The sequence below is a fragment of the Polypterus senegalus genome, chromosome 1, assembly GCF_016835505.1.
Source record: "Polypterus senegalus isolate Bchr_013 chromosome 1, ASM1683550v1, whole genome shotgun sequence".
NCBI lineage: Eukaryota > Metazoa > Chordata > Cladistia > Polypteriformes > Polypteridae > Polypterus > Polypterus senegalus.
This window is the reverse complement of record NC_053154.1, coordinates 121,588,269-121,613,370: the sequence shown is the minus strand read 5'-3', so window position 1 is coordinate 121,613,370 and position 25,102 is coordinate 121,588,269. Positions and strand designations below refer to the sequence as shown.

At 39.4% G+C, this 25,102-nt stretch overlaps 1 protein-coding gene across 10 annotated transcripts in view; it reads right to left on the bottom strand.

Moving 5' to 3' along the window:
• veph1 (ventricular zone expressed PH domain-containing 1) overlaps positions 1–25,102 on the bottom strand; it is a 220,293-nt gene that overhangs the window by 130,364 nt on the left and 64,827 nt on the right. For 8 of the 10 annotated variants that reach the window (XM_039757110.1, XM_039757100.1, XM_039757148.1 and 5 more), the window contains exons 6-8: positions 19,460–19,623; positions 18,664–18,873; positions 11,537–11,757 (exon numbers count right to left, since the gene is read on the bottom strand). The exons of the other annotated variants lie outside the window; for them this stretch is intronic. In XM_039757110.1, the coding sequence (XP_039613044.1) occupies positions 11,537–11,757; positions 18,664–18,873; positions 19,460–19,623 (595 nt within the window). The remainder of the gene's footprint in view (positions 1–11,536; positions 11,758–18,663; positions 18,874–19,459; positions 19,624–25,102) is intronic. 10 annotated transcript variants of the gene reach the window in all.

Sequence of the window (25,102 nt, the reverse complement as noted above, 5' to 3'; positions counted from 1 at the left end):
TATTGCCCCCCGACTTGGAGCCTGTGCATTGGGGTTTACCCCGTGGACGAGAGGGTGGCCTCCCTCCGCCGGGTGGGGAAGGGTCCTGACTGTTGTTTGTGCGTATGCCAACAGCAGTTTTGAGTATCCACCCTTTATGGAGTCTCTGGAGGGGGTGCTAGAGGGCATACCTTCTGGGATTCCCTCGTTTTGCTGGGAGACTTCAATGCTCACATGGGCAATGACAGTGAGACCTGGAAGGGCGTGATTGGGAGGAATGGCCCCGATCTGAACCCGAGCGGTGTTTTGTTATTGGACTTCTGTGCTCGCCACGGATTGTCCATAACGAACACCATGTTCAAGCATAAGGGTGTTCATATGTGCACTTGGCACCAGGACACCCTAGGCCTCAGTTCGATGATGGCGTTGTCGCCGGACTTGCGCCATATGTCTTGGACACTCGGGTGAAGAGAGGGGCAGAGCTGTCAACTGATCACCACCTGGTGGTGAGTTGGCTTCAATGGTGGGGGAAGATGCCGGTCAGACCTGGTAGGCCCAAACGTGTTGTGAGGGTCTGCTGGGAACGGCTGGCAGAGTCCCCTGTCAGAAGTAGCTTCAACTCCCACCTCCGCAGAACTTCAACCCGCCCCGAGGGAGGTGGGGACATTGAGTCCAATGGGCCATGTTCCGTGCCTCTATTGTTGAGGCGGCTGACCGGAGCTGTGGCCGCAAGGTGGTCGGTGCCTGTCGCGGGCGGTAATCCGGTGAGGGATGCCGTCAAGCTGAAGAAGGAGTCCTATAGGACTTTTTGTCCTGTGGGTCTCTGGAGGCAGCTGATAGGTACCGCAGGCCAAGCGAATGCGCTTCGGTTGTTGCTGAGGCAAAACTCGGGCATGGGAGGAGTTTGGAGAGGCCATGGAGAACACTTTCGGACGGCTTGAGGAGATTCTGGTCCACCGTCCGCGTCTCAGGAGGGGAAGCAGTGCAGTGTCAACACCGTATATGGTGGGATGGCGCGCTGCTGACCTCACTGGGCGCTAGGGTCGGTGGGGGAGTACTTGAAGACCTCCTCAATCCCACTAACATGCCTTCCACGAGGAAGCAGAGCCTGGGGACTCTGAGGTGGGCTCTCCCATCTCTGGGACTGAAGTCACCGAGGTGGTCAAAAACTCCTTGGTGGCAGGGGCCCCGGGGTGGATGAGATACCGAGTTCCTTAAGGCTCTGGATGTTGTAGGACTGTCTTGGTTGACACGCCTCTGCAACATCGCATGGACATCGGGACAGTGCCTCTGGATTGGCAGACCGGGTGGTGGTCCCCTCTTTAAAAGGGGACCGGAGGGTGTGTTCCAACTATAGAGGGATCACACTCCTCAGCCTCCCTGGAAAAGTCTATTCGGGGTTCTGGAGAGGATAGTCAACCTCGGATTCAGGAGGAACAGTGTGGTTTTCGTCTTGGTCGCGGAACAGTGGACCAGCTCTTCACCCTTAGCAGGATCCTGGAGGGTGCATGGGAGTTTGCCCAACCAGTCTACATGTGTTTTGTGGACTTGGAAAAGGCATTCGACCGTGTCCCTCGGGAATCCTGTGGGGTGCTCGGGAGTATGGGGTACCGGACCCCTGATAAGAGCTGTTCGGTCCCTGTACAACCGTGTCAGAGCTTGGTCCGCATTGCCGCAGTAAGTCGAGCCCGCTTCCAGTGAGAGTTGGACTCCTCCAGGGCTGCCCTTTGTCAACGATTCTGTTCATAACTTTTATGGACAGAATTTCTAGGCGCAGCCAGGGTGTTGAAGGTGTCCGGTTTGGTGGACTCAGGATTGGGTCACTGCTTTTGCAGATGATGTTGTCCTGTTTGCTTCATCAGGCCGTGATCTTCAGCTCTCTGGATGGTTGCAGCTGAGTGTGAAGCGGCTGGGATAAGAATCAGCACCTCCAAATCCGAGACCATGGTCCTCAGCCGGAAAAGGGTGGAGTGCCCTCTCAGGGTTGGAGGAGGAGTGGAGGAGTTTAAGTATCTCGGGTCTTGTTCACGAGTGAGGGAAGAATGGAGTGAGATGACAGGCGGATCGGTGCGGCATCCACAGTGATGCGGGCTCTGCATCGGTCTGTCGTGGTGAAAAAGGAGCTGAGCCGTAAGGCAAAGCTCTCAATTTACCAGTCGATCTACGTTCCTACCCTCACCTATGGTCATGAGCTATGGGTAGTGACCGAAAGAACAGATCGCAATACAAGCGGCTGAAATGAGTTTCCTCCGCAGGGTGTCTGGGCTTTCCCTTAAAGATAGGGTGAGAAGCTCAGTCATCCGGGAGGGGCTCAGAGTAGAGCCGCTGCTCCTCCGCATCGAGAGGAGTCAGATGAGGTGGCTCGGGCATCTGATCAGGATGCCTCCTGGACGCCTCCCTGGTGAGGTGTTCCGGGCACGTCCAACCGGGAGGAGGCCCCGGGGAAGACCCAGGACACGTTGGAGGGACTATGTCTCCCAGCTGGCCTGGGAATGCCTTTGGGATTCTCCCGAAGAGCTGGAAGAAGTGGCCGGGAGAGGGAAGTCTGGGCTTCTCTGCTTAAGCTGCTACCCCCGCGACCCGACCTCGGATAAGCGGAAGAGGATGGATGGATGGATACTTTGTGATTGTAGTCTAAATTCATATGGATCTTTAATGTCTTAAAATTGTTGGAGGAGTTGTTACTGGTTTGGCAAGAGGCTGCCATATCACCACATAGTGACACACAGTAGACAAATGTACAAATGTGGAGATGGTGGTCCTATACAGTACAGTAGGGGCTGAGTGAGAGAGAGAGAGACAGAGAGATTTCGGCTGAAATCAACATGACGTGCTCTGCTTGCAGTGTTCTGCTTTGCTAAGGCTCAGTGTTCTCCTATTAGCTTATTCTGATTAGAGACTCCTTCTGAGGGCCATTGTAATCCAAATGTCGTGTATGCATGGCTGTTTACTGGCAGTTACCATGATGGAAAACCGTAAAATGAGATGGTTCATGGTCTGAGCCACCGGCAATACATACTGTATGAGAGAGACACACTTTAGTCTACATATAGTAGCTAGACATGCCAGTGTCAGAAGACAATGCCAGACCGGAATAGGCTCAGTCAGGCATTCTTTGCTGGAAAGGAAACTAGCAAGGACACCAGTGAAAGAAAAATGAGCAATGGCCTTGGGCATACAATAGTGCCTAGAACACTAAATGACAGGTGACTTAGCTCACAGCATCTGCGATAAATCTATCCTTAGAAAGAACGAAAGAGAGAGAGAGAAAAGGGGAGAGGCAGATTGCAAACAGTTGACTTTTAAGAAGAGAAATTGATGAGACACTATGAAGGTCTTTATATATTCTCTACCATGGCACACTATTCACTTCTTTTATCTTTATCATGAGTGGTTTTATTTCTTTACTGTTTTCAACTAATGCTAAAAATATAATCAAAAGGTACACAATACTTAGTATATTTAATAAATGTGATCATATTTCTTTCTACCCTGTTCCAGGTCACAGCACAAAAAGATACTGTCATCAAAAAAGATTCAAAGCTTAATGCTGCTTTGCTTTTTGTAGCCTGTTTCAGGTGCACAAACTTAATGAGTACAGGGATTCACAGAGGTTAATGTAAAATGCAGAAAACATTAGGACAAATTTATAATTTAGTGTTTAACAGCATATGAACAAAAATCCAACTAAAACCTCTGCCCATCAGGCTCACCAGGAGTATATACGAGTATTAATAAATAACATTACCTTGAACAGCATTACCCTGAGTCAAATATGCTTGCAAATTTCTAGTTTTCCTCTTGTTATTTCTCTGGGCCACAAAAAATTCAAAATGTTGTAGCAGAACAGCTATACAATGAACACATTCCTCATGTGCCAAGAAATGGGACAAAAGAGGCCTATAAGCTTTCTTAGAAACATCTCAGTACCACACAGCTCCAAAGGCAATATTATTTGGAAGCTTATTTTATAGACTTGTTTCACATAGAATCTGACACTGCAGTGCTTAGCTTAGTTTTGTAAAATAAAAAAACATAACAAGCAAATACATTAGACTAAATAGGTTCATAGATTAATAGAATCAATTTTGAGTATTAAAATTTCATTTTTTCTTACCTCAAAACTTCTGTCTTCCTTAACTACATTTTGAAGTTAGAAGTATAATAGTATTCAGCCCTGTTAGATTTTTCCACATTTTACTGTTACATGTTGTATATAACAGTCTTACCTGAGACTAGCATTTTGCTTTTTAAGCAAAGAATAATCTTTCAAGAGCCTGTGCTAACTATTGTTTGACCTGCTAGGTCTTATAATGTTGGTTTTTTAAAATGCACATCATACTCACACACAACCTGTCAGTTTCTACCCATCCATTTCCTAACTGGTTTAGTTATGCCTGGGTAACTGAGTGCTGGTTCTTCTCCCATTAAAGGACGAAAGGCATTATATTACAGTGCACCCTGACATATGCATTCTCATTGATACATACTAGGCCTATTTAGATTTGCCGATTTATCTATCAAGTTTAAAGAAAACAAAAGAAAGAAGAGAAAAAAGGACTAAGATGCAGGGAGACATTGCAGACTCCACACAGACACAGAATTTTGTGAAAGAAAATCAGACTAGAAGCAGGCAGCCTATCCATAGTCTGAGAAGCAAGTCCGGTTGCATTTTGTGACTCTTTCTAAACTCTTATCTATCTGTTTGGGTAAGCCTTGATGTTATCATGTTTAGTTGATCAGGTTATTTAGTTGACCTTTTTAGAGACACATTTTGAAGGTTTGTATACAAACACATTTTTTACTGAAAGTAAACATGTTTTGTAATTCAATTAATCCAAGTGTAATATTTTGCCTAGTAGTTTTGCCTGTGAGGTTTACGTGCACGGCACATCATGGACCAACTTGGACTGTATTATAAGAATCATCTCATGACATTCACAAAATGGAATTTGTGCAATTATAGAGTGGGAGTCCCACACAGTTCTTTTCATTATTTTTAATAAAAAGGCGTGGCATTCTCTCACCTAAGCTAAGAGTGAAACTTGTTTCTTCCAAAATTTGAACCCAGGACTTTACAGCTGTGAACTGTGTGCTAACCGTTGTACCACTGTGCCATCATACATCAATTAAGCATTGGTCGAAATGGAAACAAAGTTCAGTTTTCACGTAAAAATGTTACAGTGTTACTGTTAAGTAAAAATATATGGCTCACAGTTTGCTAGGAAGAACTAATGTTGTAGACAGTGAGTCACATCAAAAACTGCTTTAGTATGCCTGAAGTCATTAAAATGGCAGACAAGAGAAATTAACTTAAAAACACAATGACAACAAATAAATTAGAAGCATTTGTTTTGCATAAATTTAGATGAATACTCAGATTGCTCAGATTTTTTTTTGATCTTCTGTTTGGGTGTGCCCTATACTTAATCTTATATATTACTATACTGTTCACCTAATTGTCCATCCATCTACAACCCTATTTTTGAAGCCACTTAATTTAGGGGTCAGTGAGCTGCATTGTATCCCAGGGGCTTCTGGTTAAAGGCAGGTGTCAGCCTTGGATGGTACATCTGTATATTATGCAATCTACTTCTAATGAATGGATCACATATAACATATTTAACCCATCCATGTATTCATTTTTAATATCTGTTTTTTGCTTTAGCGGGCTCCTAGAAGCCTAATGCTCAATTCAGAAACTGCTGCCTGGATGAGACATGCACCATTTAATGCAGTGCTCCTCAATGTTTAATTCTCAGGGTTCCCTGTGGCTGCTGTTTTTTTTCCAACCAGTTTGTCATTGCAACTATCAATTAATCTCATTGTTTAATTAGCTGACCTCTATTTCTCCTTTTATGTTGCATTTAGAAAAGTGCATTAATGTCACATTTATACTTATAGGAAATTAAGACATATTTGCATGTTTTAAGTATCTTAAATTTTTTTTTGCTTTCTTGATTGTAATAATTAATGTTAAGCAGAGAAGACACCTGCTCAAGTGACTCTGAAAGGTGCAACTACTTCTACTTGTGTGCTTATTATTAAATAATTGTCTAAATAACCAGAACATTAAAAAATAAGAAAACAATTTACAAGATACTGTATGTGGAACCTCGGGTCATGAACGTCTTGGACCACGTACAAATCGGGTTATGACCAAAAAGTTCACCAAACTTTTGCATCTGTTCACGACCACACACTCGGGTGATGAACAAGCCAGTTTCCCTTCCGGTTCGTACGCGCCAATGATTTCCGCACATGTTCGGTCTCTCCCTGTGCATTCACTGTGAAGCTCTTTGTACTCTATTTCCTTTCCCTTCTGGTTTGTACATGCCGGTGATTTACGCACGTGTTCAGTCTCTCCACCGTACATTGATCTCGGTCAGACATGCATCGCGCAGAGGGACTTTACCTCAAAACTGTAATCTCCTCTCCACTCAGTTCCTCCTCACTTCCTTCATGCCAGAACTCGACTCATACAAGGTTAGTTTTCTTGCTTGTTTATGGTTAGTTTTTGTTTAAATTCTGGAATTTTCAAATGTTAATTTTTTTCCCTGTGCTTAAAACTCATTAAAAAAGTGTTTACAGCGAATAAGTGCGTAAGGCTGTAGCGTGAACTCTTGCAATGTTAGTTTTCTCTGTTCAAGGTTTTCTCAGCATTATTCAATGTTTTTACATTTAGTTTACTATTACACTGTGCATTCTATGGTACCACTGTGCAGTAAATTCCTACTTCCTTCAGTAAAATCTAGCATAAACAGTTTGTAAAAAATATAGAAGTGGGAAGATAACTGGGACAAACATCTGCAGGTGTAGGGGACCCAAAAGACTAAACACTGAGAAGTACTGCTCTAGTGAGCAATTTGACACATAAACCCTCACTTACTCATACTGGAACAATTTAAAGTTGTCAATCAACTTAAAAGGTAAGTCTCTGGGATGGGATAGAAAACCAGAGCAGCAAGGGAAAGTAAGTACTCAGGAGAGTACTCCAGGTTTCTAGAGTGGTGAGGCAGCAAAGATGCAGTTTTTAATGTTGACCTCTGCTGTACTGTTTTAGGTTTAATACTCTGACTGCACTGTTGATGCAAAACACAAACTTAATTTGATATAATCCATGAAAGATACTCTTTCAGAACCTAAGATAATGATTACATGGTAAATTTTATGGTGGCCATTTACATTTTTTCTCCATCATCTTAAAAGGTGTAACCTGTCCCAATCAGAGATGATAAAAGTTTGATAGAGCAATGACTGAAAGCAGCCTCACTTTCTCCATACCAGTCTGGTATGGCAATGCTCATTAGAAACATAAATGGCAGTGAGTTATTCGGACAGCAGAAAAACCTGAAACTTGACTCCATAGGGTCAGAAAATGTGCCAGAAATATAAACAAAGACTAAAATCACCTGGGAAACAATCTCTTTCAGTTATTACCATCAAGGAAATGTATCTGGTCACTAAAGAAACAGTTTCTTTTCTACTGCAGTCATAATGGACAAGCACAGTTGCTGACTCGTCTCTGTGATTTTTAAACTCCTCTTTTCAATTTAAATGGTGTTTTTTCTGTTTGTATTATAAAGACTTTCTCGATATATAACTGGGTAGGAGTTCAATTCTAATTTACTATATTGTTTTATATATTTGTGTTTTATGCCATATATTTTTCAGTACCAATTTGTATAATGTTGTCATGATGTCATGTATTGTATATTGTTATTTACCTTGTTAGTTGTTTGGATGTAACACTAAGAGAATTTCCTAGCAACTGTGTTGCCTGGTAATAAAGTTCAAGTTCAAATACAGAAAATAATCTGAAGAGAGTGTGAAGCCCAGCGGCGCGTGCAGCCACCCTAACCCAACACAGACAGACAGGACACAACTTTGCCACACAGTACACATTTTATTTACAGTGGGGTAGCATGTTTCTTTTGCTCCGCTCAGCACAATACAGTCCAACGCATCAATGTTCAAATACAGTCCTTATCCTTTCCTTCTTCCTCCACCTCCACTCCTCTCCCAGCAAACTTTGCGCACCTCCTTCCCAACTCTGGCTCCCCGAATGGTGTGAGGCAGCTCCTTTTATTCAGCACCTAGGAGTGCTCCAGCTGGTTCATCAGGATTACCTGGAATCTCTCCCAGGTGTGGTGGAAATCCAGTGAATGGCCCTTCAGCTTCCCCTGGCGGCCCCCACGGAACCCAACAGGGCTTCACCAAACTCCAGCTCTCAGCATGCCCCGTGGGAAACCATGGTGCCACAGCTGCCCAGGAGGGCTGCCCTCTATTGTCCCAGGGGAGGCCAGGTAATGGCCAAGGCCACCCATCACAAGAGAAATTAATTCTACTTCTGAACCTGTTTATTCAAATGCAGGGTCACGGTTGTGCTGTCCCAGCAATTCTGGCCTCAAAACAGGATCCAATCTTGAATACGGCAGCAGTCTATAAAAGGATACACTCACCCATACACTCACCGTGACTTACTTTTATAGCACTGGTCGAGTTTACAGTCACCAATGAACTTACTATTCATGCCATTAGGACGGTGGCAGGAAGCTGGAATGCATGGAGAAAGCTTTTCAAGACCAGGAGAGCATGTGAAATCCCCACACAGACAGTGCTAGTGGCAAATGTTGAAGCCAGTACTAGTAAAAAGCATAGCCATTAAATGCTGTTCTGTTTTGTTTTGTAGATGATTCTATAACAACCTTTAGTTTCCAGCCTTAGATTTATATTAATTAAATGAAAAAAAAACTACAAAGTGCATCTAATGACTGTGTAGAGAATTCTATAATTAAAGCAGACAATAAAATATAAAAAAGCTTTGGCGAAGACATCACAATAAGAATCATATATATATATATATATATATATATATATATATATACACCAGCGCAATATTTGAAAATGTAACTTTAATAAAAATGATTTGTAAAATGTAACATTTCTCTCTATAGGGTGCTCCAGATCTAATTATGCAATTTTCATTATGCTATAACTTATTAAGTTTATTACATAGAAGATCACCCGAAAAATACCGAACCATCGAGAAGTGTGTGAACTGACGAAATGAAGAATCGTCTTCGCGCCAAACTGGAATCGTCCACGCATAAATCAAAGTCATCCAGACGATCTGGATCTACATAATTAGATCCGGACCACCCTGTATAGTAGAGTACATAATGCTAGGGCAAAAATTAAATGTTTTTTTTTTAACAATGTCCAAATGATGCAAATATGTCAATATGATTCATCCATCCCACAAAGCAGAAACCAGCTGAAGATGGGACAGTGGATCATCAGAGGCCACACACCCATCCTTATTCATATAGTACTGAGTCAGCTTTGAACAGGTTGGTTAACTTAATATGAATGGGTTTGGGATGTAGGGGAAAAGCAGAGTAGTTAGCGTTATTGAATTAAAGAACTGAATTCTGGCCCACTGCATCACCCTAAGTTATGACTGTTAATCTAATTTACACACTGACATTCTGACATGCATCTCCTGATAAAAGAAGAGAGTCATTTAAAGTGTAGGCAATTGATACCTTCGTGATTGTGTGTTTTTTTAAATTAACCTTCTGTACTTTTTCTTCTCCTTCTAAAAACATGGCTTGAAATGAAAACCTCTGAATTTTACATTCAACCTTTGATTCAACCAAATCCTTGGCAAAGAGTATGGAACAAGACTATCAAAGCCACTATTGTTGTGAGATTAATTGGGCACATATTTATTTCATTTAAAACTGATTGAATGTTTCCAGAATTTACCCTGCACTGTGCTGCATATATAAGTATTAAATGGGGCTAGGTTTCTGCCTTCATTTGCAGGTGTAGATTTTTCCTTCCACTCAGTACGCTTCCTGCACAAAGAACCAACCACAAGATTTCCATCATGTGCCATATCAAAGTCACTTATACTTGAAGCTGTCAAAGCTGAACGAGCAGCCCTTCTGTTTCAGAATAATCTTGAAGTGCCTGCTGCCAGCATATATAGTACAAAAGGAGCTTATTAATTTTACTAAGTAGAATTGCATTTCATTCTCTTCCAAGTGCATGATATGAAGGATTTTTTTTATTTTTGATCAAAACTGTCTTTTTAAAGCTGCAAGTTTCTGATAAACAGATGCCAGGGTACATAATCATGCAGTCTCCTTAGGTGCAGCCGACATATTGCTGCTTATACATGACTCTGATCTTTAGGGATTGACTATTTTTCTCTAATTATCTATTCTTTCTCTCTTTCTCTGTAATAATCTATTCTGTGTGAGTTCTGTGCAAAAGCATTCACAAAGTCCTGACTGAGATTCTTAGAATTTGTGTAGCTAAGAACCATACTGCTAACAAAACATAATATATAAAAATGTAAAATGCTGAATAAAAAAAGAAATTTAATTAAAGGTTTGAAGGAGATTTTCATTTAGCCTATGGGCAGAATTAAAACCTACAAACTCTCCAAGAACTCCTCTAGATGCCTCTGACTGAGAAATCGAATCTGATGCAGTATGCCAAGGTTTCAAAAATGATGTAAAACACTGGAAGGTTATATCATTTTAGGACTGAGCAACTACCAAAGAACCCAATATAAATGGAGATTGTTTAAATTACTCATTTGGTTTGTTAACCTGTACTCAAGGGAAAATCTATAACTTAAAAAGTAGGCGCCAAACTGCACAATGTACATTAAGAGTCCAGGATTTCTATGATATTAAATTTATGCATCTCTACTTTAAATAGGGAGAGGGTGGCATGGCGGCACTGTAGTAGCACTGCTGCTTTGCAGTAAGGAGACTAGGGTTCACGTCCTGGGTAACTCCCTACATGAAGTTTGCATGTTCCCCTGTGTCTGTGTGAGTTTCCTCCGGGTGCTCTGGTTTGCTCTCACAGTCCAAAGACATGCAGTTAGTTGGATTGCCGATGCTAAATTGGGCCTAGTGTGTGGCTGGAGTGTGTGTGTGCGTGTGCATGTGTGTGCGTGTGTGTGTGTGCCCTGTGATGGACTGGAGCCCTGTCCAGGGTTTGTTCTAGCCTTGTGCCCTATGCAGGCTGGGATAGGCTACAGCACCCCCATAACCCTGTTTAGAACAAAGTGAATTAGAAAATAACTGACTGACTTTAAACAGAAGTAGAGATGTTTTGGCCTTAGCTTTTTGAAAGCTTGCCAGACTAAACTAATCCATCCATTACAAAAGTAATACGTAGTTATGCCACACCTTGAACTAACGTTATACCTATCATACATAAAACAATAATGACCAACCTTAATTAGCTAATAATTATTTGTCCCAGGCATGTAAAGAGGCTAAAAACATAAAACAGCTTTAAAGAAAAATGTTCTTATTGAGCACATTAAAAATTATTAGCATCACCTTTTGACATTAGAAAATGAAGGAAATTGCACTATTTTAAGCTACGTTATATTGTTAACCTGTAGCAAGTTCTTAAATGTTTGCACTAAAGGCACTTTACCAATTATAAACTAAAGTCTGAATTACTAGATTACCTTCTAAGTGACTGACTGAAAAAAGAAGTTTTTAGTAAAGGGCCTCTCCAATACCTGATCACAGATGAGTTGCTTATCTCAAGCTTCTTCCCCAGGAGCATAGCCACATAAGTAAAACTGTTGCTCATACGATAAATATCCTTGCTATTGGCACCCAAGATGTTGCTGAACATGTCTGTGATCCCCTTGATCTCCATGAGTAGCACATGATGAAAGGTGTGATCCATGTTTGCTAGAAGAGTCACCAGGTAGGCCAGACAGCTCCTAGCTCTCTCCTAAAATGTTAAAATAAAATTGAGAATTGTTCAAAGCTTCTCAAAAGAAGAAAGCAGTCAGCTGCCCCCTCCATCCACTTGTCCTGGTGATGGTTGCAGTAAATTAATAACTGCATCTCTGATGTCTCAAAAAACATTATTATATCCAAATGAAATGAAGCAGAGGTGCCCAAAAGTCTTCCAGATAAACCTCCTTGCAAGCAGCCCGCTGTTCTCTCCTTCTGGTTCACCTATAGTCCAATGACTCAGAATAGGGTGAGGGCTGGAAGGCTGGGTGGGTGCTTTGAAGACAGATTTGTAGCTCATCTATCTGTACTGCATTGATTGTCGACAGTCTAATTTTCTATCTTTTGTAGATATCAAGTGTTTAATATGCAGTGCGCACATATTCACAATAATGGTAAAGGCATCCACATCTTAACATTCTGATACTTTCCAACAACTTTATTCAGCACCAGGGAAATACAAAGTTTTGTCTTCAAAATATTAGGCTACTGCTGTTTTGTTTTCTTAACTTCATGCTGCTAATAATGTTTTACATAACTAAGAATAACTGACAACACCACAATCATAAATTGTTAAGGCAGGCAGCATTATGAATAAGACTCTGGAATATAAACCAGAAGATTACTCGTTGATCCCTTAGCTCTAACTAACTGTATTACTGTTGACAGTCACTTTGCCATCCTGCCCTCAGTTAAGAAATATTTAAGTATTTGTAAACAACTGTACTATATTTGGGCAGCACAGTTGTTGAGTGGTTAGTGTTTCTGTCTCACAGATCCAATGTATTGCCCTTGAGCACCACTTCTCGTGATTGTCTGTGTGGACTTTTCTTTATGTCCCTGAGGGGATTTTCTTAGGGTGGTCTGGTCTTCCTCCCACTTTCTAAAAATAATGTGTCAGTTGACTCTTGATTGAGTGTTTACATATTTTGGCCCTACAATGCACTGGTGCCCATTCAGGATCTGAAAATGCTGTGTTACATACAGTATATCTATGTACTTACACAGAGTCTTTGAGTTGCTCTTCACTATAAACAGATACATTGCATGATAAAGTGAATTTGTAATGGTGTTTCCACTCCAACAGTAACCTTAAATATCAAAATTAACTGATAAACAAACTTGACTGCATTTTTGTGGCTGTGTAGTCGTGTCTTCACGCTTATGTGAACATTTGACATGTTTTGATAAAACCAAAGGACAGCTTATGTTTATTAGCAACTAAAATTCTTTTATAGTACTACTATGACAACTTCATAATAAGTGAATTAATGCCCTAAAGACTGCACCAAAAGTTAGCTTTCTCTATGTACATAGTGATGGCATTATAAGCAGGAGACCAGAGAACTATTTTTGGCTGGGATTTTGAAGAATGGAATAATCTCCTAGCGTTCATTAAAATTTGATCATAAATGAATATCTTGATGATTAAAGGCTTAGACTGTCAGCAACAGTTTAGCTGTAGGGCTCTTTTCTGTGTTACAGGAAGAAACCTTTACAGACGGGAGACGTGCAAATAACTGGCCTAGATGGAAGAATGACAGATCCAGAATCTCCGGAGAGACCCCCTAGACTGTAGAAAAACAGGGCGATCAGCTGTAAAGAATTATGAAAGTTGGAAGTGAGTGTTGTGAAATAATCAGCTAATTTTATGTGAAGTCATTCATTCCACTCTGTTTAATAATATACTTTACGTTACCTTCAAGTATGAAGCTCTTCCAGGTTCCAGCAGATTTTGCATTATGTGTTGTGGTCAATGGGTGGCATATACCGTATCTCCATTAGTCTGAACAGTGTATCTTTTAGAGAAATCTAAGAAGAACAACTGACTTCCATGGATTAATATTACTACTGCTATATTATTAGCATATAGTCTGTCACATATAAGGAGTAAAATCAAAGGAAGAAATTAGAAAATAGTTTCAAAACGTAATGAATCATTTATAAATCATTTATTCCATTTTTCAAAGCTATTCAGTACAATACAGTGCTGTATGGTGGTAATGCAACTAATTGTTTTCTCTGGGAAAGTTATGATATGCCTGTAATTGTAGATATGACACACAGTACATATTAGTTTTTCAACTCTGCAGAAAACGTTAGGATTATGTAAATGTGAATATTCAGTTGCCCTGATTATTATTAATTTCATATTTACTAAAACAGGTGTTAATGATACAATCTGCATAAGTAACATAGCAAAGTATCTCCAATGGTTCTCAATCCAATTTACCAGATAACTATTTACATACGGTAGGTAGTTTATTAGTTTTAATATTGTTTGATTTGATTTAATTTTTCTGGGCACCACCTACCTAGTGTTCCTTTAAAATTTTCAAGATTCTAATGTGTGACTGTGAAGACTTTGTAGACTATAAAAATTATACTGAATAGTGCATACTTCTGGATGAAGATTGCTTTAGAGAGCAGCTTATTAAGACATATCTCCATGTCTAGTTTAATGGTTCCTAGACCTTTAGCTGTAACTAGAATAATGTTTATCTTTGTGTTGAGTTTTTGAGGTCAAAGTCTTTATAGCTTTCAGTTTTGGTTGACCTCCTTGAGAAAGTTATTTCCATTATCAGTATATGCATTATTAACTAGAAAGCAGCTCTTTTTATTCCAAAAGTGAAATATGATCTATCCTTCCCTTTTCTAAACTTGCATACTCCACTAAAGGTTTATAGCTTGCTGGCAGCACCAGAGAAAAGCAGGAACCAACCGTGAATCTGAAATCAGTCCAGCACACTCACTTATTCTGTGCTAAGTTAATCAAGTTAACATTGTCATGTCTGGGATGTGACAGGACATTGGAGCACCCAGCGGATATACACATTGACTAAGAAAACTATGAAAACTCTATATAACCTGGCTAGGAATTGTAAGTCAGCTGCAGCAGCCAATGCCACATACTGTACATGAAATAAATTCATCCAGTGTAATTGACTTTCATTTTCTTCAACTATTTCTTGTAAAAAGATAATAAAGTACAGGGGCCTTGTGCATAATGCCATGCGTAGGCTTCACACTAAAACATGGCGTACAGACAAAAGCGGAAATGTTTGTACGCACAAAAAAATCCAGATGCATAAATCTGTGCATTCGCCAACTTCCACGTTCTTCCGCTACATAAATCCCTGTCAGCGTGAAAAGTAACGCACGTGCACGCACCTGCTGCCACTCCCCAAACTCCTCCCAGAATTCCACCTCTTTGAATAAGCAAATCAATATAAATAGCCCTTAAGCTCAGCCTTCTGTGAAAAGGCAATGGCAAAAGCATGGAGGGAAACAGAAGAATTTCAGCGAATAAAAAGTGGAGGCAAGGGAAAACTTACTATTTTTTGGTTTAAATAGTTGTATAAACAACTACAGGAAGTTGATCGAGTGACATAGAGTGTCTGAGAAACTGGAAAGCTCAAGTTCAAATAGTCGCACAGTGCCCGAAATAAAAAAGAAGTTGTCAGATATCAAAGTCACCGTGAAAAGGTGAGTCGTAGCCCACCGTCTGAGTGTCATACGAAAGCTTATTAGGGTACAGAGAAAAGAAAAAAAATAGGGACACAGTGGAAAAAAAGCTTGAAAAGTCAACTTTAATCTCAAAATTTCCACTTTAATCACGTAGTTTATTTTGTCATTAAAGTAGAACATCATAAACTTCACCTTCATTTAATTTACTAGTTTCCCAAATACCATCGTAAGTAAAGTAGCATGTTAAATGCTTTGTTTTGTATGTGTTCTTCTATGTGGTCTATGTGTGTGAATCACTACATGCTTCTTAAACAGGGTTTCTCTTCCTCCGACAGGACACAGAATCCATTACATTCATGATATTACAGCTCCCTGAATAATTTAAATACTGAGACGTATACGTGATATCATTTTCATCATGATAGGAATTAAAGCTTGTTTTAAACATGGGAACATGGTGGCACAGTGATAGTGACAAGCTGGCGCCTCGTCCAGAGATTGTTCCTGCCTCCCGCAAGATGCTTGCTGCGTGACCTTCAGTGAAATAATTTATTGCGGCAGTACTGTCTCTTTCAAATGTACTAACCTCCGATTCATGTCCTTCCTTTTCTTTCTCCAAATACCCAATCGCCACACAATCAGCTCTGTAATAGATGTAAAGCCACCTGTAAGCTGAGAATGCAGATTATTCTAAACGTTTAAGGAACATTGAAATATCTTCGTAGTACTGTACATGTTTAATTATTCTATCCATCTATCCTTCTAGTGTCGCGCTAGCCCCAGCAAGAATACAGCGTGAGGCAGGAATAATCCATGAACGGGGCACCAGCTCCTTGCTAGAGCTGTGACACTATCTCCTCACATGTTTAATTATTAACAATATAGATTATTTAAATGAAGTTAACATTTTATCTATATAATGTAATAAACGTATTTTGCTGCATTTCATCTTAAAAATGATATCATCATCATATATAAATACATGCTAAAGTGGCTCAGGTTGTGCAATATTATAACTATCGCACGTTTACAGTGAGGTAATTGTACTTATAAGTACAAACAGTTCTATAAGGAGCACTTGATGGACTGATTGATTGCGTTTATAGTTCTTGGGATGAAACTGTTTCTGAACCACAAGGTCAGTACAGGAAAGGCTCTGAAGTGTTTGCCTTATGAGAGCAGTTCAAATAAGGAGCATGGCTGAGGCAGCGTGTGCTTGACGCTATATACCGATAATTTTCTTTCCGATCAGCTGATGTACAGCTGTGATTCCACACTCAGAAACAATGATATAAATACTCCGAGTGGTGCAGTGAGAGTAATATGGAAAAAGATGATCCACTGTGGCAACCCCTCACAGGAACAGCTGAAAGAAGAAGAAGAAGGTGCAGTGAGAGTAACAACGCTAAAGCAGCTATGGTATTTGGAATAGTTTGGCTATTCCGTGGACCATTATATTGTTACAGGTGTCACACATGTGCATCTGAGGATCTCCTTGAAGGCTCATTCAAGGTAAATGGTAACCCATCAGGGTGAGAGGGGGCGCTGTCATTAAACTTGTTTCCTTTTTTCCCACAGCTTCCAGAAACATCCCAGTGAAGGAAACTAGCTCCAACCCTTCACATCCTCCCATTATAAAAGGATCGGGTGCCTCCATTAAGTTGTCTTGTCTTGATGAGACCAGTTCTGGACAGTGAAAGCTCTGAGAACCCGGTCTGTTATTATGTTTGTTTACCTAGTGCTACTAGTGTTAGTGTTAGTTTTGAGATTGTTTTGCTTGCCCTATGTTACCTATTAGAGGACGGCACCTGTTTAATTTTGTAAAATTGGAAGGAATTATAAGGGACTACCCAGCTAGAGTCCCAAACCTTTTGAATTGTTCCAGCTCTGCTTGAACCCGTGTTCGGCCACCTCACACAGGTTAATTACAATCAGTTCCCTTAAACTAATAAACAATATGCGGTTAATTTCAGTGTATATGATAAAGCCGAATCAGGGATGTGGATCTAAAAAAGAAAGGGAAACCATACAGCAACAAAAGCACTGCTTTGATGCTAGGTGCCACCAGTTTGCGAAACTGAGCCGAGAACTTGTGTACGCCAAGCATTTAACTGGTGTGAAAATGTACATGGCCTTACGCCAAGTTTAGGTTTTATACATCGCGATTTGAGTGTGGAAAAGGGAGTATGCAACATTTTTGTGCGTATGCACCATTTATAAATGAGGCCCCAGGTGACTACTATTATTGTTTTGCTAATGCATGCATTTGCTTGATTTCAGAACCAGGCAACTGTTGGGCTAATGTGCTTTTAAGCATTGGCAACACATGGGGCAGTTGTTTTCAGTATCCACTATAAGGATGCACTGCAGGTGACAGAGGGTATAAGATGTTACATTTTTAGCAGCAATGAGATCTTTCATCTGACATTTGAGTGGTAAAACTCTACAGCTAATTGAAGGTCATATAGTATTGTTTTGACCAGAGGCTGTTAATTTATTCAGAAATTAGCAAAGCATATCTTTTGCTGTTGTCAAGACGAAGGCTAGTTTTCAGGGAGTTGTGATCCTGTTTTCCTTAACTAGTTTAGTCAATGAGTCCTTCTTTTGTTCTTTTTGACTTTTTACGAGTTTACACAGGGTAAGTCATATTATCATGCTCATGCATGCACTTTCAAGTTTCATATAGTTATGACAACTATAAACAAGAGAGTTTCATCCATTTTCCTTTTCTAGTAGCTTTCTTTTTATCTCCTGCATGGACCATTCTTTCCTGTTTCTTATCTTGAATGTCAACAACAGCAGCACAATCGCCAAGGTAATTACAGCTTGGATTTTGTGTTTTAAAATAAAGTAAGTGGTGGGAATCATTCAGATTTACCAATAGTACTGTATTATAATCCATCCATCCCTTTTCCTAAACTGAGCAATATCATATTAGGACTGGGGCGCCTGTAGCATATTACAAAAGTATACAGCAAAAGACAGAAACCAACTTTGGGAGATAGAACACTCATGCATATGACCATACTTTCTTACGCCAGTCAACTTATGCTAACATGTGCGCCTTTTGGATGTGGAAGGACAGCTTGAACATCTGAAAAACAAAGCATGCAAACATGACAAGAACAAGAAAACTAAACAGAATCAGTACCCAGGCAGACACAAGTATTCTACTGGAAGACCCTGAAACTGTGATGCATAGGCACTAATGTCACCATCATCATCATTGGCATGATTATTATTATTCTTTATTCATCTACCACTTTTAAATATTTCTTTTTCTGAGTCCTAGTTAGAGTATTAGTATTTCTTATTTCATTTCTTTTGTGAATTTGCTTTTATGCTCACTTCTGGTTTTAATGTAACAACATTTATAAATTGTTTGGCACTATATCACAGAATGTGATTTGACCGTTAAAAAATCAAGCAATACCTCATTAGTGTGCCCGATGGCACCATAGATTTTTGCAATCTGGCCAAGAAGACTTGGAAATTCTTCTCCAACCTCCTTCAGCCTTGGAAGAAAACTAGCAACAGCTGATGGGTTGGACCGAGATACTTCTAGAAGTATGGTTAGGACTGAATCATTTTGGTTAGGGTCATGAAGATGAGTCATTAATGAAGACAAGGAATTATTTAACACCTTAAAAAAAAAAGAAGGAAATGTTAGTACACAATTGTTTAATTGCAATCATCTGCTGAACACACATATCTTAATTAATCTGGTAATAAAAGATATTTCCTATGTGTTTGTTGTCTTGACAACATTGTTGTGAAATCTGCAACTGATTAATAGTCATCTATGCAGGCTCATCCAACAGAATATATCCCACCCATTTTTACCGTGACATTTTGGAAAAATGCTGCAGTTGAAGAAACATGACGTTTGAAAGAATGTGGCAAAAGTAAAGCAGATCATGGCAATGCACTTGAGTGATTGGAGTTCTGGTTAAATCCATCAACAGCGAGACAATTATTAATTAAGACTAATAATTAATATATATTATTAAAGTTAAAATAATATCCTGCATGAATGCCACATTAGTATACTGCAAAATATGGAAGTATACGGTATCCCATACAGAAACACAGACAAAATTTACAGAAAAGTATAGCATGGTGTTTGTATGACAAAGTTCAGGTTTATTTCAATCAACAATTTACATCTAATATTAAAACTTTTTATGTAAATATGCCTGACATGATTTATCAATTTAAATGTAAATTACCTCTGGATAATGTTTAGCAGTTATCTGCAAGAGTCGGAAGAGGTGATGCTGCTCTGACTGATCCAAACTAAACAGGAGCTCCACTAATGCTGTTAGGTGCATGTTAATAGATTCAGGCTTTTGCTCATACAGTGATGGCAACACCCGTAAAAGCATGAAGTTACCTGTGCAAAAACATTATTAACACAAAACGTCACAAATATCACGTTCCTTGGAGGAGTTCATTTTACAATTCTATGCATACAAACTGATTACAAGTAGTAGGAAGAATTTAGCTCTGATTCTAAGCACCATTAAAGAAGCTGTTATTAGATTAAAAATCAGCATAGCTGGCAAAGAATACCATGGTTTGTAAATGCCCTCTAACTTCAATTGCTGTTGCTTCAAACGTTTTGCTAACTACTTAAGTAAAAAACAAACCCAATAATGTTTTAGGAGTGTTGGTCTAAATGATGTAAATAATGAATATTTTAACTGTTCTTTATATGTTCACATTTCATGTGATTTACCCACCACCTTAATGTTACCAAAATGTCTGCAACTTTGATTAAAAGTAACTTTCACAGCTCTTTGTGATATACAGTAAGTGGAAATAGAGTGACAGCTAAACGAGATTTAATAAACACTCCCCTAAACTAAATAACCCGCTTTCAAGAAAACTCCACTGGGTCCAAAGTGTTTCATGTGTTGTAAATCAAAAATAACTCTTAGATAATGAATGACATTTTCATGGTGCATTCCTAAACCTGCACTGTTCTAGTAAAATGTTTAGAAACTGTACTTTACTGTAGAAAATACCAGTAGACTAGTACAAGTACACATACAAATACCAGCTAGGGTTTCTTAACCATGCAGGATTAGAAGTTGAGCTCACTCAACAATTCTCTTTTATTGTTTCCACTTATTCCAGTAAAAGTTATACTATACAGTAGGGGTCCCCAACTCCGGTCCTGGTGGGCCCCAGTGGCTGCAGGTTTTCATTCTAACCCTTTTCATAATTAGTGCACTGTTTTTGCTAATAATTAACTTCTTTTGAATTAATTGTAATTGATTTGTTTTTTAAGATTTGTTCCCCAGACTTTCTTCATTGTTCCTCTGAATTGCTTAATTTCTTTCCTTAAATGGCACCCAAACAGAAATAAAATGTGAAGTGGATGAGCCAACAGAAGACCAACTAAGTCAGGTCCTCAAACTCCAACCAGTTGCTTAATTACCTTGTTTCCCCGAAAATAAGACCTACCCCGAAAATAAACCCTAGCATGATTTTTCAGGATGCTCGTAATATAAGCCGTACTCCGAAAATAGGCCCTAGTTACGATCCCACGCAGGCACCTTTGGATGAGCGATAAATGCCTACTGCTACCGTATGTACACAGATGAACAGGAAATAATACTGCTATTTTGACCCCTCAACAAGATGAGTCCAAAAAGAAAGAGCTCTTCTGTCGAGTACAAGAAAGGAATTGTGGAGGAGTCCCAGGGCAAAAATCTTACTGCTTTCTGCAAAGAGAAGAAGTTTGATATCCGAATGCACTACGAGCAGGCTACATGGACAACAGGTGCTCATTTAAGGGAAGCTCTATTGCTAGACATGAGAGATTGGGGCCAATTGTTCTAAAAGTTGGTGTAAAGCAGGTCATTGATTTTGGTCTATCAGACCATTTTCTTTTACTATTTAATATAGAAATAATGAGACAAAACATTCATGAGACACATATTGTTAAAAAACGCTTCTTTGATTCATCAGCAGCCTTAAAACTTACAAACATTCTAAGCAATCAGTCTGTTTATAGGGCTAACTATACTAGTGAGGATAATGTAAATAGTAAGGTGGAAAAATTTAATACTAAGGTAAGAGCTGCTGTTGACATAGTTGCACCTGAAAAGACAGTTAAAAAATCTAGCATTGTTATACCATGGAAGATCCAAAGAGTGTCTGATTTAAAGAGAACATGCCGTAGAGCTGAGCGTCAATGGAGGAAAACTAAACTATCCACTATGAAATATTGAAGGTTAAAATAACAGAATACAATAACACACCATTTTGAGAGGTGCTGCTCTTTCTCTAAGATTATACAGTAAATAACAATGCTAGTAATCCTAGAGTCTTATTCTCTACGATTGATCGTCTGCTAAACCCAGGTAACACAAAGGAATGTCTCCAAAATACCTCCAGTGTAACCTGTGAGGGTATTGCTGTATTCTTCAATCAAAAAATTAATGATATTAGAAATAATATAGTATATCTCCCCAACACTGCGGATCCTCCTGAGCCCCAGTACTCCATTATAAACAAACTAAATTCTTTCACCACGATCGATTTACCTGATTTACATTTCTCAACTGAGACCCTCCACCTGCGTCCTTGACCCAATACCAACAAGTTTTTTCAAAGTAGTATCGGGCGAACTAATTGATAATATTCTTGACATGGTAAACTCATCATTAGATACGGGGGTCTTCCCGGACTGTCTTAAGACTGCTGTAGTTAAACCCCTACTCAAGAAAAATAATCTTGACTCCTCTGCTTTTGAAAATTTTAGACCAATTTCTAACCTGCCTTTCTTAAGTAAAATTTTAGAGAAGGCAGTCAGTTATGCAGCTTAATGATCACCTCAATAAACATGCTGTCCTTGATAAATTTCAGTCAGGTTTTAGAACAAATCACAGCACAGAAACTGCACTCGTTAAAGTAGTAAATGACTTGCAGGTAAATGCAGACAGAGGCCATTTATCTGTTTTCATCCTCTTAGATTTGAGTGCCGCATTTGATACCATTGATCACAATATTCTTAGAAATCGCCTTAGTCAATGGGTGGGCCTCTCTGGCAGTGTCTTAAATTGGTTTGAATCCTACCTGGCAGGTAGAAAATTCTTTGTTAGTTGTGGTAATTATCACTCAAAGACACATGATATTCTATATGGTGTTCCACAAGGCTCTATCCTGGGTCTGCTGCTCTTTTCAATCTACATGCTTCCATTAGGTTAGATTATCTCGAAGCACAACGTGAGTTACCACAGCTATGTTGATGACACACAGCTGTATTTATCAATAGCACCTGATGACCCCAGACACTGTTAATTCACTAACACAATGTCTTACTTGTGCTTCTAATTGGATGAATAGTAATTTTCTCAAGCTAAATAAATAGAAAACAGACATTTTAGTGATTGGCAATAATGGAGACAATGAGATTATTAGAAATAAACTTGATGTATTAGGATTAAAAGTCAAGACGGAGGTAAAGAACTTAGAGGTAACAGTTGACTGTAACCTAAATTTTAAATCGCATATTAATTAGACCACTAGAACAACATTTTTTCACTTAAGAAACATAGCAAAAGTTAGACCTCTTATATCATTAAAAGTTGCTGAAAGATTAGTTCACGCTTTTGTTTTCAGTCGTCTAGATTACTGTAACGCACTCCTCTCAGGACTACCCAAAAAAGACATAAATCGTTTGCAACAAGTGCAGAATGCAGCTGCTAGAATCCTAACTAGGAAAAGAAAATCCAAGCACATTTCTCCAGTTTTGATGTCACTACACTGGTTACCTGTGTCATTCAGAATTGACTTTAAAATACTGCTTACGGTTTACAAAGCCTTAAATAATCTCGCTCCATCTTATATATCGGAGTGTCTGACACCATATATACCAAATCGTAACCTTAGATCCTCAAATGAGTCTCTGCTTAGAGTTCCAAGAGCAAAACTTAAAAGTACTGGTGAGGCGGCCTTCTCCTGTTATGCACCTAAAATCTGGAATAGCCTGCCAATAGGAATTCGCCAGGCTGATACGGTGGAGCACTAAAAAAAAACTGTTAAAACACATTACTTTAACATGGCTTTCTGATAACTTCACCTTCATTTAATCCTGATACTCTGTATATTCAATTTATTATAATAACTATTCATGGTGGCTTTAAAATCCGTACTGACCCCTACTATCTCTTCTGTTTCATCCCCACCTAATCAAAGCACCGTGATGTCCTACATTGATGGATTAAAAGCCAGAAGTCTACATGACCACCATCATCAAGTCCTTCCAAGAGAACCCTAAATACAATGAGGACTGTTTTCATTTATGTTAGGTAGTAAGCCCAGAGGGGACGGGTGGTCCCATGGCCTGGAACCCCTGCAGATTTTATTTTTTCTCTCCAGCCATCTGGAGTTTTGTTTTTTTTTGTTTTTTCTGTCCTCCCTGGGCATTGGACCTTACTGTTATTCTATGTTAATCAGTGTTGTCTTATTCTAATTCTTACTTTGTCTTTTATTTCTCTTTTCTTTATCATGTAAAGCACTTTGAGCTACATTATTTGTATGAAAATGTGCTATATAAATAAATGTTGTTGTTGTAAAGGAAATGGAGTCGCAAGAAATTCATAATTGAATTTGGGGTTTGGAGAGTTGTGATGATGCTCCAGATGATGACATGACTGTATTTGAATAAATGTAGATTTTTGTTCAAGAATACTACGGGGTTGTGCCCCCAGCTCACTTCAGTCGCCCACTCCCTTGGGCGCACTGTGTGCCAGCCACTTCGCGCCTCTGCCACTCGTGTTGTGAAGTGAGGGCTGAACACACACTACGCAGTCTGATCAGCCGCTGTCTTACTGCTGCCAAGCTAAATGTTCTGTTTGATGCGCTGCATGTCGATCATTTAAAAGCCTATGCAGCAGCTGTCCATTTGTCACACTACCTTGTCTTGCGGGTCGTTAAAGTGTCTCTGAGAAAATCACATATCGTCTCCTTCCAAGCCTTCCAAGATTTTTTTTCATAATACAGAGAAATGTAGATTTTTGTTCAGGAATAAATGTAGATTGTTGTTCATGGAGGAACAAGACATCCCCTTAAAATAAGCCCTAGCAGGTCTTTTGGAGGAAAAATTAATATAAGACCCTGTCTTATTTTCGGGGAAACATGGTAGGCTCTGATTCTTGTTGTTAATTAAACTTGTTAATTCCATGGATTGTTGCTGCTCTCATTGTGCAATAGCATTAATTTCCAAATTGTTGATTTTCTCTTTTCTAAGAGCACTGTTAAATGTTTTGGGGACTTGAGCAGATCATTATTCCCGAGACCTTTACCTTTCTTTATTTTCAGATATTGTATGATGGTCACAGTTTGCTGGTCATGTTTTGGCTCATTTTGTATCTCATTATTGTTTGGCTGCTAATTAAGGAAAAAGAAACAATTAAGGGGTTTGAGTCTTCAAGGTCAAGTCAAATAAAATTAATCTAATAGAAGTTAATTAGGAGCAAAAACAGGTCACTAATTAAGAAAATGGTTAGAATGAAAACCTGCAGCCACTGGTGCACCCCAGGACTGGAGCTGGGGACCCCTGCTATACAGTATAGTATACTGCATGCATCAGATACATACATTGGTAACATTCTTTTTTGTCACATCATGAATAATGTAAAATAAGCAGCATGGTAGCAGAGTAAATTGCCATGCTGCCTCATTGCTTCAGGAGAATGTGTTTGAATCCTGTTCTAAATGTCCACGCAAGTTTTCTCCAAATACTCAAGTTTTCTTCTAAATCTCAAAGTCATCCCTTTTAGGTGCATGTGTGTGGGTGAAGGTGCCTTGCAATGAACTGGTTATTTGTTTGCTGTTAGCATTTTGTTTAAAATAGCACA